Here is a 15952-nt window from a genome sequence, read left to right on the forward strand (position 1 = left end):
CACCCACCTTCCTGGCACTCTGTGTCCTCCAGGCAGAAGCTGGCCTTGTGGCCCTCGGCCACCTTGCTGCCGTTGGGGGTCAGGAGGTCGTAGTGGGTGAAGATGTCCATGCTGTGATAGTGCCTGGAAAGAGACACAAACCAAAGGCACTGCACCCACAGTGGGCGGGGCGGAGACGGGGGGATCCCAGAGGTGTGCTGCAGCGGGGGGGAGGGGGGAGCCCAGAGACAGACACAGTGGGTGGGGTGCGAGCCAGGGGGAGGCCTGGGAGGGTGGAGGAGGGAGAACGGCCCAGAGATATGCATGAGGGCGGCATATTGGGAATATCCTGGGGACGTGGCCCTGGGGAAGGGGCAGCCCGGAGAGAGGCATGGAGTGGGAGGGGAGGCAGGGCATGTATCTATCTGTCTGTCCCAGAGAGGCACTGGGAGGCTGCTCAGACACATACCCCCAGTGGGGCCCCAGTCATACCTCCAAGCACTTTCCCATGCAGCCCTGCACAGAGCCCTGGCCCCGCTCCAGCACCTGCTGCAATTGCATTGTCATGCAGAACGAGAGGGGAGCAAGGAAAAGACCCCAGAATGGGCGATCACAGGGACCCTGGTCCCCCTACGTTAGTGCTCACAGCCCCACTATGTCTCCATGCGAGTTCTGTGCCGCTGGAGCCCACAGATCCCCCTCCCTCAGGGCTCCCATAACCTGCCCTACAGCAGCCTCCCCCAGGGTTCCCCCTCCCATCTCCAAGCCCAGCCTCCTCCCCACCCCCAGCCTTCTCCCATGGTCCTTCCCCCGAGAGCTCCCCTGCCAGGCTGGGAGACCCCCCAGAGCGGGACTGAACTCCATGGAGCAAAGAGGAGACTGGCCATGGCTTGGACAGGACGACCTGGGCACTCAGCTACCCCTCAAGGCCTGGAGCCAGGACTTCCTGGGGCCGATGTTAGGTCAAAGAGTCACGCGGTGGCAAGGTGCTACCCCTCACTTCCACCTCCTTCAGTAACTGCAAGGCTCCCCCCAACCCCACCCCCGACACACAGGCTGGCCCAGAGACTGAGCATGGCGGGGTCCAGCCCCAGGACTGCCACTCCCACAGCACCTCACTCTGTGGCAGACAGGCAGTGACTGAGCAGTTGGCTAGCAGCCACGGGCAAGACACCAGCATGGCCCATTGACTCCCCAGAGCGCAGCACCCCACACCACCCTGGCCTCCCTCAGGCTCTGCCCAGCCTCCTCCCCCCTCGGCCTCCCCTGGTCCCGGCCCAGCCTCCCCTGGGACCTCGGCCTCCCCTGGGACCTTGGCCTTCATTGTTCCCATATAGGCCCAATTGAGGTTCCCTCCCAGCTTGGCCCTGGCCCATGCCCCTGCATGCCTGTGCCATGGCGAGCCCCCCATTTACCTATGGCATTCGTGCCAGACCCAGGAGTGGCGCCCGGCCTTGGGGCGGAAGTCGGCACGGCCGTGGTTGTGGATCTGGGAGGAGAAGCGTAGCAGCCGGCGGTGCCCGTAGGGCCAGTTGGCATTGCGGGCGGTGCTGGAGAGGCAGTTCTCCTCCGCCGCACAGTACAGCATGTGCAGGGGCCGGTCCTCGATGTAGGCCGTCTCCTGGACCAGCGGGGCATGCAGCAGCAGGTCCGAGGCAGCTGGGGGGAAAGAGACCCGCTCAGTTCTGGGGGCCAGAGGATGCGGGGGCACCTGCTCCTTTCTGGGGGACACGGGGGGCCTGCTCAGTGCTGGGCGGGGGGACAGAGGAGGTCAAGGCCATATTTGGTTTAAGTGCAGGGATGATGATGAGGTCTGAGCCAATCAAAGCAGGGGGCCTGAGAGCAGCCAATCAGAGCACAGGGCCAGGGCTGAAAGGGTGGCTCAGAGCAGCAGTTCTCAACAAGGGGATGCCACCAGGTAGCGCCCAGCTGTGCTAAACAAAGTTCAAAAGTTGCTGATCTGGTCTGGCAGGGGATGGAGCTAGCTGACGGGGAGACAGGGTCTTGCAACCTGCACCAGCAGGGGGCTGGTGAGTGCCCCAGTGGGCGGGAGAGTGGGTCTGGGGGCAGGCTGTGGGGAGGGTCTCTTGGAACTAGGGGTTTGCCCCAGGTTTTACGTTGGGTTCCACTCCTGGCCCCCCTTGTCAGGTCCTGGCTGCTGGCCCCCCGGGCGCTCCGCTCCTGGCCCGGTGCTGGGGGTGCCGGCTGCTGCCCAGCCCTGCATGGCAGCAGGATTTGGGTTCTGGCTGCCCGGCCGACGCTCAGGGCTCCACTCCTGGCCCCACGCTGGGCACAGGGGACTGTGGTTCTCAACCTGCGGCCCACATAACGCATTGCGAGGCACAACCACTGGCTCAGAGGGATTGCTAGTAGCCGGGCCAGGGTGACGAGAGCTCCCGCCCCCCCGCTCCAGCTCACTCTCGGAGCAGATGACCCCGGCGGCGAAGTGGGTGCCCATCTTCTTGCAGTTGAGGCTGTTGCCGTGGTGCTGGCAGTGGCTCAGCGCCATCTCGTGGCCAGCGCACCTCACGCCGCTCAGCACCATCTCCGTCACGTTGCTGGCATCCCAGTACCACGTCTCCTGGGAGAGACGCCGGGCTGGTCAGAGACCCGTGTGCCCCCTGCCCCTCTGCACAGCAAGCCAGGCACCGAGCCCCGGGCGTGCCCCATTCCCACCCCACACTTGTGTGTGCCGTGTCCGTGCCATTCCCCCTCCCCACCCGCGGTGGGACCTGTGCGTACCTTCCTGCCTGCTTGGCACGGGCCCAAATGCCATCTGTGAGTTTAACCCCTCCAGAAGCTCCCAGAGACCAAGCCCCCAAGCATCCCTTCCCCCACTGCCTGGGCCCTGCGAGCAAGTCCTGAGCCGGTCCCGGTGGGCAACCCCTGCTCCCCACACTCCCAGTGGAGCGGGCACTGGCCCTGAGGCCTGGGCCCCTTCAGCACCTACCGTCACTGCATGCAAGGAGTAGCCCAGGCCGAGCTGGCGACATGCCACCATGGCTTCCTTGGTGGTCCAGCCCTCACTGCAGACCGTTCCCCACTTACTGCCTCGCTTCACCTCCACGCGGCCCTCGGTTGGGGTCCTTCCTCCTACTATGCGGATCTGTGAAGAAGCCCTGTGGGCCGTGAGCATGCAGCCCCGCCCCACAGCCAGCCAGCCTGTGAACCCAGCATGCTGTCCTCGCCCTGCCACGGAGGAGTCCTGGGCCCTGCGTGACGCGGTTAGCCAAGCCAGCACTAACACCTACTTGTAAGCCATGGTTAGCGAATCCCAGGCCCAGCTGGCGACAAGCCACCATGGCCTCCAGGGTTCCCCAGCCATCGCCACAGATCAGGCCCCAGGCGGGGCGCCCATTGCTCCCAGTGCCCAGCGCCAGCTCAACCCGCCCCTCGAAGCGGCTCCGGCCCCCGCTCAGGCGAATCTGCAGAGAGAAGGTGACAAGGCCTGGTTAGCGGGGAGCCATGGGAGGGGCTGGTGGCAGGGCCCAGCTGGGTCCCTGAGGGCTCCACTTGCAGAGCTACAGATGCCCCACATCCCTCAGCAGCCTCCCACACAGCCACGAGCTGGCTCTTCCCACGGGGTTGGGGCCTGGACTGGCGCTGGGGAAGGGGCCAGTGGGGCAGCCCCTACAGCCTGAACCTTGTATCTCAGAGCAGGTGCAGCCCGGGCAGCACCCGGTCCTGTCTGCCCAGGGAGTGCCCTTGCAGAGCTGGCCTGGGGAGCCAATCCTGCCACCCCAGCCCTGATCCCCCTGCAGCCCAGACGGCCCCTCCCATCTGCTGTTTTGATTTGCAGTCACTTCATCTCCAGGGGGCACATGTGCCCAAGCTGCCCCTCCCAACCCACCACTGGCCAGTGCGGCAGAACCAGGGCAGAGCTCGCGCCACGTGACTCCAGCCCTGTCCAGCTGCCGGGCAGGCGCCGACATCCTCGCCCAGGCTCGTGCTGGGGGCCTGGAGACGGGGAGTGAAATCAGCAGAGACCCGCAGCACATGCAGCTCCTTGTTCAAGGGGAACAAGGTGGGAGCGTGCCGAGGGGGGAGCTGTGTGCCCCCAGCTTCCTCGGTGCCCAGGCCCCATGAGCATGCAGGGAGCATGCAGTGCAAAGCAGCAGTATCCTGACGGGGGCTCAGGACTCCCCTCTCCGTGGGCGGGTGCTCCTCTCCTCCCCAGACCTGGGGTAGCACTGCGGGGTGCCACGCCCAGGGGCAGAGAAACAACTCCAGTGCAGGCTGTGAATCGAACAGACCCTGGGCGTGTGAGACACCTCCCATCATCACAGCCCCTGGCCAGCACCAACCCACATGGGAGAGAGACGCCTGGGGGCAGGGGCACCAGGACACTACTGGGACCCATGGAATGGGGAAGCAACCCACTGGGGAGCACAGGAAATGGAACAGGGACTGCGCTGAGGGTCCCCTCCCATGCCCGACTGCTCCACAAAGTGCCCAGCGGTGAGCGTATGACCAGTCCTCCCACATCCCAGCCTGGGTATCGTCTCCCTTCAGCCTCACCAGCTGGCACCTAGGATGGGACCAGCAAGAACCATGGCAGCACTGGGGTCTCTGCCATATGTTCTGGGTGGTAAAACCTAGCTGGCATGTGCCCCCCATCCCCTCGCAGGGGCTACCCCAGCTGGCACATGGCCCCCCACAGCAGGGGGCTACCCCAGCTGGCACATGACACACACACACCCCGAGCAGGGGGCTACCCCAGGGTCTCGTGGGTTGCCCGTGAAAAGCGTTACCATGCCGGGTTTCCCTGTGGGCAGTCAGACAGCGCTGTGCACGTGCGGGGTTCCCATTTGGGTCCCATGGCTCCACACCACTGCAGTAACGCCTGGCTCTAGTCGGCACGAGCACCCTGTTTGTTGGGGGGCGGCAATGCCCACTTTACCTGTGTCTCGGAGGTGGCATACAAATGGTGTTAGGGCCACCTTTCCTGCCCCCTCCATGCCCAGGAGCTCTCAGTGTGACGTGGAACATGAGGGAGGAACTGCTGGCAGAGGGCTGGGACCTGTGAGCCCTGCCAGGAGAGATGGCCCCCACTCTGCTAGCAGATGGGCAGGGACCTGGGGCTCTGGCAGAGCAGCAGATCCTGGGCTCCCCACGCTCAGTGAGCCTCTAAGCCAGGCCCCTCCCCACAGCCCTTGGGGGCTGCCCCCCTGCACAGGGTGCGGTGCTGACCATGGTCTCGTAGCCCATGTAGGGGATGTTGCAGCGGACCCCGGCATCCTCGGAGTGCTTGCAGTCCTCCGCCGTGATGTTCTTATAAGGGCAGTTCCATAGCGACTTCTCCGAGCCTGTGCACTGCACCTCGTTCATGTGGATGGGACCCATCCCTGCCAGGGAGCAGAGGGGCCAGGGTGATGGGGAGGCAGGCAGACAGTGCCCCAGGAAATCCCCATACCTACCCTAGTCCTAGGAGCACTCCTCGCCCCAACCCTCCCTCCTGTTGGACACATATCGGGGTCTCCTCAGACCTGATCGGTTCCTATGGGGCTGGCGTCAGGCATTTCGCTGGCCTTGCAGGGGCTGGGCTCTCCCTTGGAGGCTGAATTTCTCCCAGCCCTTGCAGCTTGCCTGGCTGGAGTCCCCTTGGAGAGGCTGGCAGAGAAAGGGCAGGGGCAGGGCGCGAGGGCACCCAGACTGCAGAGCGCTCACTGAGAGCTGAAGCTGCTCAGCACCAGGCTCACCCCAATGCGGGGAGAGCCCCCTCGAGCCAGGTTCTCTCCCCTGCAGAGCAACAGGCTCAGGGGCTCAAACAAGCGCCCAGAGGGCAGACGTGCCCACATTCATGCCCTGATGGGCTCCCCGGCATGCTCTGACATGCTCCCACATATGCACAGGGCTGCCCCAGACCTTCTCCCCTCACCACCCAGCTCACCTTGGCCCATGCGTGCTCCTGTCAGAGCCTCCTTGGCACTGCCGAACCCCAGCTCACGGCACACCACGCTGGCTGTCAGCAGGTTCCAGCGGTCATCGCAGACGGTGCCCCACTCGCTGTTCTTCAGCACCTCTACCCGGCCTTCCCCGGCCTTGGCTCCGCCCTTCAGCCGGACGCGCTGCTGCGAGAGCGTGGTAGACATGTCACGGGACAGCCAACGCTCTTGCCCTCTGCCAGGCCCAGAACCAAGGGGCACCTTAGGGCTCCTGCTGCCCCCACTAGGCCCTGGGAGATAGGCTGCCCCAGCCCAGTGACTGACACTGGGTGCCCCCTATTCCAGCTGCTGGCATCACTGCCTGATACCCAGTGGGTGGAGCAAAACAATCTGCGTGCCCCATGCTGAACCCACGGAGAGCGCTTACCTGGCCCTGCTGCTGCCCCTGCTTCTTCTTCTTCGGGGCACTGCCCGTGGTGAAGAGGGGCCCTGGTTTGCAGCTCACCACTGCAGGCATCCCGCCCTTGCAAGCCGCAGTGGCGTTGCCCTTGTAGAATTCAAAGGGGCACATGGAGATGTGTACCTCGTTCCCTGTGCAGGCCACCGAGTGAAGCCGGTAGCTGAGCTGCTGCCGTTCCAGGTACAACCTGCCAGGCAGAGAGCAGAGCGTGAGTGCCTGGCATAGGAGGGGCAGTGGGGTGCCAGGCGCCGAGCCCAGCTCAGAGACTCTCACCATCCATGACCCTAACGCCAATCAGCAGGGAAGAGAGAGACTGTCACTCCATGGCCCAGTCCCTTGCAGCACGCCCCCCCACGGCCCCAGCCAGTGAGGCCCACACTCCTTCTTCACCAGGGAACCCCAGAGCAGGCCACAGGCCTTTGGACTCTGGGACCCTTTGGTGCTGGGTACCCATTTACCTCTTGGGGCCCCCAAAGTCCTCCCTGTGCTTGTGTTTGGGGCGAGCTTTGGAGACCAGCCTGGAAAACAGAAAACAACAGTCAAGGAGTTCGGAGGCCAGGCCTGCAACCAACGTCCTGCCCTGGCTCTGCCTGCCAACGCCAGCCAGGTGGAACGGGGCTGCCCAGCTGCCTCCAGGGCCCTGGCCAGATCCAGACCTGTGGGCACCAGAGCCACCTGGACAGGGCCCAGGGGCCACCCATTCCACCAGGCCTCAGGCAGGGCTCACAGCAGGAGGGCAGCTGCTGCCAGCGATAGCTTCTCCCACCTCATGGCCAGAAATCAGTCACCCACTGGAGTGACTTCATTTCCCACCTGACGGCCCATGACAGGCGTGACGCAGCCATGTCCTGTGTCACGCCAGCCACCACATCCCACAGGCAAGCACATGCTCCCTGGAATGCAGCATGCATGGCGGCCGGTGCCCTATGGCCATGACATGCATGCTGCATGCTCCCCACCCAGGCGACCCCTGGGGATGAGCGCCCTGCACTGCTCACAACCTCACCCTCTCCCGTGTAATGCCACAGACAGGCAGGGGCTGGCTGGCAGGCAGGTGCCCTGGGTGGGGACCTAGCTGCAGGGGGCCAGGCAGGTTTAGAATCATAGAATCATAGAATATCAGGGTTGGAAGGGACCCCAGAAGGTCATCTAGTCCAACCCCCTGCTCAAAGCAGGACCAATTCCCAGTTAAATCATCCCAGCCAGGGCTTTGTCAAGCCTGACCTTAAAAACCTCTAAGGAAGGAGATTCTACCACCTCCCTAGGTAACGCATTCCAGTGTTTCACCACCCTCTTAGTGAAAAAGTTTTTCCTAATATCCAATCTAAACCTCCCCCACTGCAACTTGAGACCATTACTCCTCGTTCTGTCATCTGCTACCATTGAGAACAGTCTAGAGCCATCCTCTTTGGAACCCCCTTTCAGGTAGTTGAAAGCAGCTATCAAATCCCCCCTCATTCTTCTCTTCTGCAGGCTAAACAATCCCAGCTCCCTCAGCCTCTCCTCATAACTCATGTGTTCCAGTCCCCTAATCATTTTTGTTGCCCTTCGCTGGACTCTCTCCAATTTATCCACATCCTTCTTGAAGTGTGGGGCCCAAAACTGGACACAGTACTCCAGATGAGGCCTCACCAATGTCGAATAGAGGGGAACGATCACGTCCCTCGATCTGCTCGCTATGCCCCTACTTATACATCCCAAAATGCCATTGGCCTTCTTGGCAACAAGGGCACACTGCTGACTCATATCCAGCTTCTCGTCCACTGTCACCCCTAGGTCCTTTTCTGCAGAACTGCTGCCTAGCCATTCGGTCCCTAGTCTGTAGCTGTGCATTGGGTTCTTCCGTCCTAAGTGCAGGACCCTGCACTTATCCTTATTGAACCTCATCAGATTCCTTTTGGCCCAATCTTCCAATTGGTCTAGGTCCTTCTGTATCCTATCCCTCCCCTCCAGCGTATCTACCACTCCTCCCAGTTTAGTATCATCCGCAAATTTGCTGAGAGTGCAATCCACACCATCTTCCAGATCATTTATGAAGATATTGAATAAAACCGGCCCCAGGACCGACCCTTGGGGCACTCCACTTGATACCGGCTGCCAACTAGACATGGAGCCATTGATCACTAGTTAGTTTACAGGCTGTAAACTGTTAGTTTACAGGCTGTCTCCCCCAAGGCACTGTGCCTAGCCCTGCCAGGAGCCCCACTCCTCCTGATGCAGCATCAGCCTGCCCCAGCATAGTTGAAGTGCTCGGCGTGTCTGGGTCGGGAAGGAAAGCTGGAATTCAGACTCTCTGCTCGCTCCTGCGCTGGCCGTAATTCAACACCCTTGCTCCAAACAGAGCTGTAACAGGCAGCATCGCTGTCACCACCCGTGCAAACACTGCCCCAAACCCTGGTCTCCAGTCTGTCCTGTGCTACCCCTCTATCCTGTCCAGTGTATCCCCCTCAGTGCACCCAGCCAGCCATCCCCACATGTATTTCTCCATCCATTCCTGTATGCACCCTGCCACCCACCCCTCCCCCTATGTAACCATGCATCCATTCCCCCTAGGTACACCTCCATCCCCTCATGCACTCCACCCCATCCTCCTCCCCCTCTAGGCCCCCTCTGCTCCACCTCATCACTGGCAGGGTTCTGCTGCCAACCTGGAGCTAGGGCGGGTATGGAAAGAGGCCAAAAGCAGCGGATTGAGGATGGTCCCCTGCAATACGGGAGCACTGGCAGGTGAGAACTTGTCTCAAGCCCCCGCTCCTTCATACCTCCAGGCAATGCCAACGGGCTGGGCAGGGCCCCAAAGGGAGTACAGCCACCAGCCCAACCCACAGAGACCTGGGCAGCCCCATGCACTCCCCAGTCCCCTTCTCTAGCGGGGAGAACAACAGAGAATTCAGTGCGTGCCCAGCTCCTCTCTGGTCCCTCAACTGCCCCCAGGGTCTCCAGGACCTGAGCTCTGACCTGGAACAATGCAGGGTAGCTCTGGCCGCAGAGCAGTTGCTAACCTTGGCTTCTGTCCCTCAGCCAGTGCTGGGAAGGGTCAGACCAGACCCAGATCTCAGGGCAGGGACTGCCACTGTGTGCGTACAGCATAAGAACAGCCAGACTGGGTCAGACCAAGGGTCCATCCAGCCCAGTGTCCTGTCTTCCAACCGTGGCCAATGCCAGGTGCCCCAGAGGGAATGAACAGAGCAGGTAATCAACAAGTGATCTATCCCCTGTCACCCATTCCCAGCTGATAGCCATTGATGGACCTGTCCTCCATGAACTTATCTAGTTCTTTTTGAACCCTGTTATAGTCTTGGCCTTCACAACATCCTCTGGGAAAAAGTTCCACAGGTGACTGTGCCTTGTGTGAAGAAATACTTCCTTTTGTGTGTTTCACACCTGCTGCCTATTAATTTCATTTGCTGACCCCTAGTTCTTCTGTTATGAGAAGGAGTAAATAACACTTCCTTATCTACTTTCTCCACACCCTCTATCATGGTCCCCCTTAGTTGTCTCTTTTCCGAAATAAAAAGTCCCAGTCTTATTAATTTCTCCTCATATGGAAGCTGTTCCATACCATCATTTTTGTTGCCCTTTTCTGAACCTTTTCCAATTCCAACATATCCTTTTTGAGATGGGGCGACCATGTCTGCAGGCAGTATTCAAGATGTGGGCATACCATGGATTTATAGAGAGGCAACATGATATTTTCTGTCTTATTATCGATCCCTTTCTTGATGTTTCCCAACATTCTGTTCACTTTTTTGACTGCTGCTGCACATTGTGGATAGTTCTCTGAAATCATCCACTCAACAACTCCAAGATCTCTTTCTTGAGTGATAACAGCTAATTTAGACCCCATGATTGTGTATGTATAGTTGGGATTATGCTTTCCAATGGGCATCACTTTGCAATTATCAACATTATATTTCATCTGCCATTTTGTTGCCCAGTCACCCAGTTTTGAAAGATCCTTTTGTAGCTCTTCGCAGTCTGCCTGGGACGTAACTATCTTGAGAGTTTTGTATCATCTGCAAATTTTGCCACCTCACTGTTTACCCCTTTTTCCAGACTGTTTATTAATATGTTAAATAGGCCTGGGCCCAATACAGATCCCTGGGGGACACCGCTATTTACCTCTCTCCATTCTGAAAACTGACCATTTATTCCTACCCATTGTTTCCTATCTTTTAACCAGTTACCAATCCATGAGAGAACCTTCCCTCTTATTCCATGACTGCTTATTTTGCTTAAGAATCTTTGGTGAGGGACCTTGTCAAAGGCTTTCTAAAAATCTAAATACACTATATCCACTGGATCTCCTTTGTCCGCATGCTTGTTCTCAAAGAATTCTAGTAGATTGGTGAGGCATGATTTCCCTTTACAAAAACCATGTTAACTCTTCCCCAATAAATTATGTTCATCTGTGTGTCTGACAATTTTGTTCTTTATGATAGTTTCAACCAATTTGCCCAGTACTGAAGCAAGGCTTACTGGCCTGTAGTTGCCAGGGTCACCTCTGGAGCCCTTTTTAAAAATTGGTGTCCTATTAGCTGTCCTCCAGTCATTTGGTACAGAAGCTGATTTAAATGTTAGGTTACAAACAACACTTAGTAGTTCTGCAATTTCACATTTGAGTTCCTTCAAAATTCTTGGACCATCTGGTCCTGGCAACTTATTTCTGTTTAATTTATCAATTTGTTCCAAAACCTCCTCTAATGACACCTCAATCTGGGACAGTTCCTCAGATTTGTGACCTAAAAAGAATGGCTCAGGTTTGGGAATCTCCCTCACATCCTCAGCTGTGAAGACCAATGGAAAGAATTAATGTAGTTTCTCCACAATGGCCTTATCGTCTTTGAGTGCTCTTTTAGCATCTCGATCGTCCAGTGGCCCCACTGGTTGTTTGGCAGCTTCCTGCTTCTGATGAACTTACATGTTTTTTTGCTATTACTTTTGGAGTCTCTGGGTAGCTGTTCTTCAAATTGTTTTTTGGCCTTCCTACTTGTATTTTTATACTTCACTTGCCAGAGTTTATGCTCCCTTCTATTTTCCTCACTAGGATTTAACTTCCACTGTTTAAAGGATGCCTTCTTGCCTCTGACTGCTTTTTTTACTTTGTTGTTTAGCCACGGTGGCACTTTTTCGTTCTCTATGTTTTTTAATTTGGGGTATACGTTTAAATTGAGCTTCTATTATGGTGTCTTTAGGAAGTTTCCATGCAGCTTGCAGGGATTTCACTGTTGGTGCCGTACTTTTAATTTCTGTTTAAGTAACTTCCTCATTTTTGTGTAGTCCCCCTTCCTGAAATTAAATGCTACCATGTTGGGCTGCTCCCACTATAGTCTCCAGGCCCTGCTGCCACAGACGAGTCTGCCAGGTCCATGGCTTCGGTGTGGGCACAATCGGGTGGGGAGCGGGGGGACTCACAGCCAGCTCAGCTGCCCCACTGGCATTTTCTTCAGAAAATGGCCCATGTCCACCAGCCCTTCCGTCCACCTCCAGGAGAGAGAGCTCCGCTCCAGGGCCCTGGGCTGACCTTGATGGCCACTGAACCCACTGCTGGGGGGAGGGGGGGTGACGACCAACAGTCCCATCTCTGTGGCAATGGCACCCATATAGGGATCCCCAGCGTGTCCCCCTGAGAACGGTGCCCCTGCCAGCCGGTAGTGGGCATGGCGCTCCCAGTCCAGGGACCAGATCAGACCCCACCTGGGCACAGCCCCCTCCCTGCCCGGCCCTTTGAAGGGCTGGCGTGAGGACCCTATGCAATGCTAGGCCCTGGAGAAAGAGCCATTTCTCTTGGAGGACGCAGAACTCAAGCAGAAGCCCCAGCTCCATGCAGGGGTGGGTCAGACCCCGACCAGGCCTCACATCCCATCCATGGCCAAATGAACCTCACCCACTGAAATGCAAAGGCCCTGCAGGAGCTGTGCAGTGAGAGGCTCAGCCCGCCTGCCTAAGACAGCCTTTGAGTCCCAGGGTGAAGTTCATGGCTCCAGCTGGATTCCCAGGGCCCAGCCCAGAATCCAGCCCTGATGGCAGAAGAGACTGGCCAAGGCAGGGGCAGCTTCTACCATCCAGAGGGACTCGGCAGCCCCAGACCTGCTGGGGAGACTCGGCCCCAGGATGTGGACCTGGCCCTACCCTGTTACCTTGCACCCAGCCCTGGGCTCCGGCTCTTTATCTTGGTTGCTCGCTTTAATGGCCTGTAGAAAGGAAATGGTGACCCGCCAGTCAGAGGATGGTGAGGGGCTGGCAGATGCCCAGGGCTACAGCCCACAAGGCTTGCAGCTCCCTGGGAGCCATGGCAGAGCCAGGCTGGGGCGGTCGGCCAGCGTGGGGCCTGGGAGGGCATGAGGAAGGCCACCGGCGCTCAGCTCCACGGTGCTAGATCCCTGCAGGGCTGGGTACCTACAGCCTCCTGGACCAGACCCAGCCTCTCTCTGCCCAGGCTCCCGGCCAGGTCTGAGCACCTCGGGCCACCCAGGCACCACGAGGGCTGGGCAGACACTTCCGGGGACAAGGGCTGGGCCAGGCTGGATGTGGCTGGCAATATGGGAGCACTCCAGGGCTCGCCGGATGCAGGCACGGACCCAGGGTCGGTGCCCCAAAGGCTGGGAATTTGTAACAAGGCCCATGCAGGGTCCGTGCCCTCGTCCTGTGTCTGAGCCATCAGGTTCCACCTCCGCGTCCCACCCAACTGACCAGCTTAGTCACACGGTATACAGCGCCCTCACAGTCACCTGACTCCAGCAGCTGGGGATTTAGGAAAAACACCAAACATCGTGAGAGTCACAACAGAATCATGAGAGTTGGTGGCACTGACCCAGCCATCACCAGGGCTGCCCCACCATGGGGCCCCCAAGCCTTACCCAGCTCCCCGTGCCTTGCCCCAGCTCCCTGAGGGCTGCCCCGCCATGCCTCCCACCCCCCACGGCCCTGCCCCAGCTCCCCTCCCTAGCCCCACAGGACTACCCCTCCTTGGCACCCATGCAGGTCCCACCGGGTAGTGCCAGGCCCACCCCATCGGTGTGGCTCTCCTCGAGCCCCCTCACTCACTTGTAGAAGTTTCTGTTGACCTTCTTCTCGGCTGGGAAGCCCATCATCCCGCAGACCACGCGGCTGTTCTTGTGGTTCCAGCCCTCGTCGCAGATCTGTGCCCAGCCCTCCTTGTAGCGCACCTCCACCACGCCCTCTGTCACCGGCAGCCGCTTCCTGGCGCCAGAGACCACAGGCCGCAGCCTGAGCTCCTCCACCTGGTTCTGCTCGGCCTGGCAGGGGAGAGCCCGGTCAGGGTGCTGAGCTCCACCGGACAGGTCCCAACACCCGGCCCAGTGCCAGCTTCTCCAGCCCACCTGGTCCAGCACCAGCCTGCCCAGCCATCCCACCCCCGAGCCAGCCTGGTCAGCACCGGCCTGCCTGGCACACCTAGCCCCACGCCAGCCTGCCCCACCTGTCTAGCACCAGCATGCCCAGCCCTCCCGGCACCAGCCTGCCCGGCTCACCCAGCCTACCCAGCCCTCCAAGCCTGCCCCGCCCCAGCTCCAGCCCCGCGCCAACTTACCCACACCAACCTGCCCGGCCTGCCCAGCCCCAATGACGGGGATGCAGAGACCGCGCCAGGCTCAGGAGAACCCAGGAGATGGAGCCTGGGCAGGAGCGAGAGCTAGGGCAGGGCAGGGCAGCCCCAGTGTGTGGGACCCAGGGAGGGAGGTGGTAGCAGCCCCACCGCGTGGGGCCCGGACCCCAGGGCTGCAGCTACTCACCTCGATGATGTTGGAGTCCACGTAGCCCGGGATGCGCTCGTCCTTGCAGATCACACCCGCGTCCTCCTCGTGGCTGCAATCACTGTTCCCCCAGCCTCGTGACCTGCAGTCCACGATGCTCTTCTCGCTGCCCCCGCAGTTCACGTTGTCCAGCCAGACCCGCCCTGCAGAAGCACCAGGCCAGGGAGGGGTCATGGGCAGGGCCGGGGCCAGGCTGGAGGGGGTGTATATAAGGTGTGGGGGTGTCTTTGGGGCATATGTGGCAGTGTGGGGCAGGGCAATGCAACTCAAAAAGAAGTCAGAAGAAATGTGAACCTCACCCCCCAAAAGGTGATTTCCTGGGGAGCTCCCAGGGATAGGGGTTGCAGCCTGGGGTTTCCCCACCTGCAAAAACTTCACATGCACCACCCCCCACCACTGTGTGTGCAAATCTACAGCAACACACACCCAGCCCCACTGCACAAGCCCCCAGCCCCCAGCCCACTGCGTGCAGACACGCACCCAGCCCCACTGCACACACACAGCACACGCACAGCCCCCCGCACACACCCAGCCTCACTGCACGCACATCCAACTGCACTACTCACACACAGCCCCCTGCACACGCACAGCCCCCTGCACACACCCAGCCCCACTGCACAAGCCCCCAGCCCCCAGCCCCCAGCGTGCAGACACGCACCCAGCCCCACTGCACACACACACAGCACACGCACAGCCCCCCGCACACACACAGCCTCACTGCACACACACACAGCACAAGCACAGCCCCCTGCACACACACACAGCCCCCAGCCCACTGCGTGCAGACACAGCACACGCACAGCCCCCCGCACACACAGCCCCCTGCACACGCACAGCCCCCTGCACACACCCAGCCCCACTGCACAAGCCCCCAGCCCCCAGCCCCCAGCGTGCAGACACGCACCCAGCCCCACTGCACGCACATCCAACTGCACTACTCACACCCAGCCCCCCGCACACCCAGCCCCACTGCACACACACAGCCCCCAGCCCCCAGCGTGCAGACACACACCCAGCCCCACTGCACACACACAGCACACGCACAGCCCCCTGCACACACACAGCCCCCTGCACGCACATCCAACTGCACTACTCACACACAGCCCCCTGCACACGCACAGCCCCCTGCACACACCCAGCCCCACTGCACAAGCCCCCAGCCCCCAGCCCCCAGCGTGCAGACACGCACCCAGCCCCACTGCACACACACACAGCACACGCACAGCCCCCCGCACACACACAGCCTCACTGCACAAGCACAGCCCCCTGCACACACACACAGCCCCCAGCCCACTGCGTGCAGACACAGCACACGCACAGCCCCCCGCACACACAGCCCCCTGCACGCACATCCAACTGCACTACTCACACCCAGCCCCCAGCACGCACATAGACGTATACACACATACGCACCTGTGCAGCCTGCCTGCACACACACAGCCCCAGCCACACTGTACACACACACACAGCCCCACTGCGCAGACACAGCACACGCACAGCCCCCCGCACACACACAGCCTCCTGCACGCACATAGACGTATACACACATACGCACCTGTGCAGCCTGCCTGCACACACACAGCCCCAGCCACACTGTACACACACACACAGCCCCACTGCGCAGACACAGCACACGCACAGCCCCCCGCACACACACAGCCTCCTGCACGCACATAGACGTATACACACATACGCACCTGTGCAGCCTGCCTGCACACACACAGCCCCAGCCACACTGTACACACACACACAGCCCCACTGCGCAGACACAGCACACAACCCCATCGCACACACACCAGCCCCACTGCACACACACTCCCCCATAAGCTCAGTGACACACACAGTCCCCCTGC

The 15952-nt window shown here is 60.1% G+C and overlaps 1 protein-coding gene across 3 annotated transcripts in view; it reads right to left on the reverse strand.

Annotated features, from left to right (window-relative positions):
• Window positions 1-15952, reverse strand: part of LOXL3 (lysyl oxidase like 3) — a 30990-nt gene that overhangs the window by 2874 nt on the left and 12164 nt on the right. For 2 of the 3 annotated variants that reach the window (XM_073343160.1, XM_073343162.1), the window contains exons 3-11: window positions 14079-14242; window positions 13372-13583; window positions 6292-6511; window positions 5870-6050; window positions 5170-5324; window positions 3231-3404; window positions 2398-2560; window positions 1395-1638; window positions 8-123 (exon numbers count right to left, since the gene is read on the reverse strand). In XM_073343160.1, the coding sequence (XP_073199261.1) occupies window positions 8-123; window positions 1395-1638; window positions 2398-2560; window positions 3231-3404; window positions 5170-5324; window positions 5870-6050; window positions 6292-6511; window positions 13372-13583; window positions 14079-14242 (1629 nt within the window). The remainder of the gene's footprint in view (window positions 1-7; window positions 124-1394; window positions 1639-2397; window positions 2561-3230; window positions 3405-5169; window positions 5325-5869; window positions 6051-6291; window positions 6512-13371; window positions 13584-14078; window positions 14243-15952) is intronic. The other variant, XM_073343161.1, reaches the window with a different exon arrangement.

The sequence above is a fragment of the Lepidochelys kempii genome, chromosome 4 (genome assembly GCF_965140285.1).
Source record: "Lepidochelys kempii isolate rLepKem1 chromosome 4, rLepKem1.hap1, whole genome shotgun sequence".
In the NCBI taxonomy this organism is placed as follows: domain Eukaryota; kingdom Metazoa; phylum Chordata; order Testudines; family Cheloniidae; genus Lepidochelys; species Lepidochelys kempii.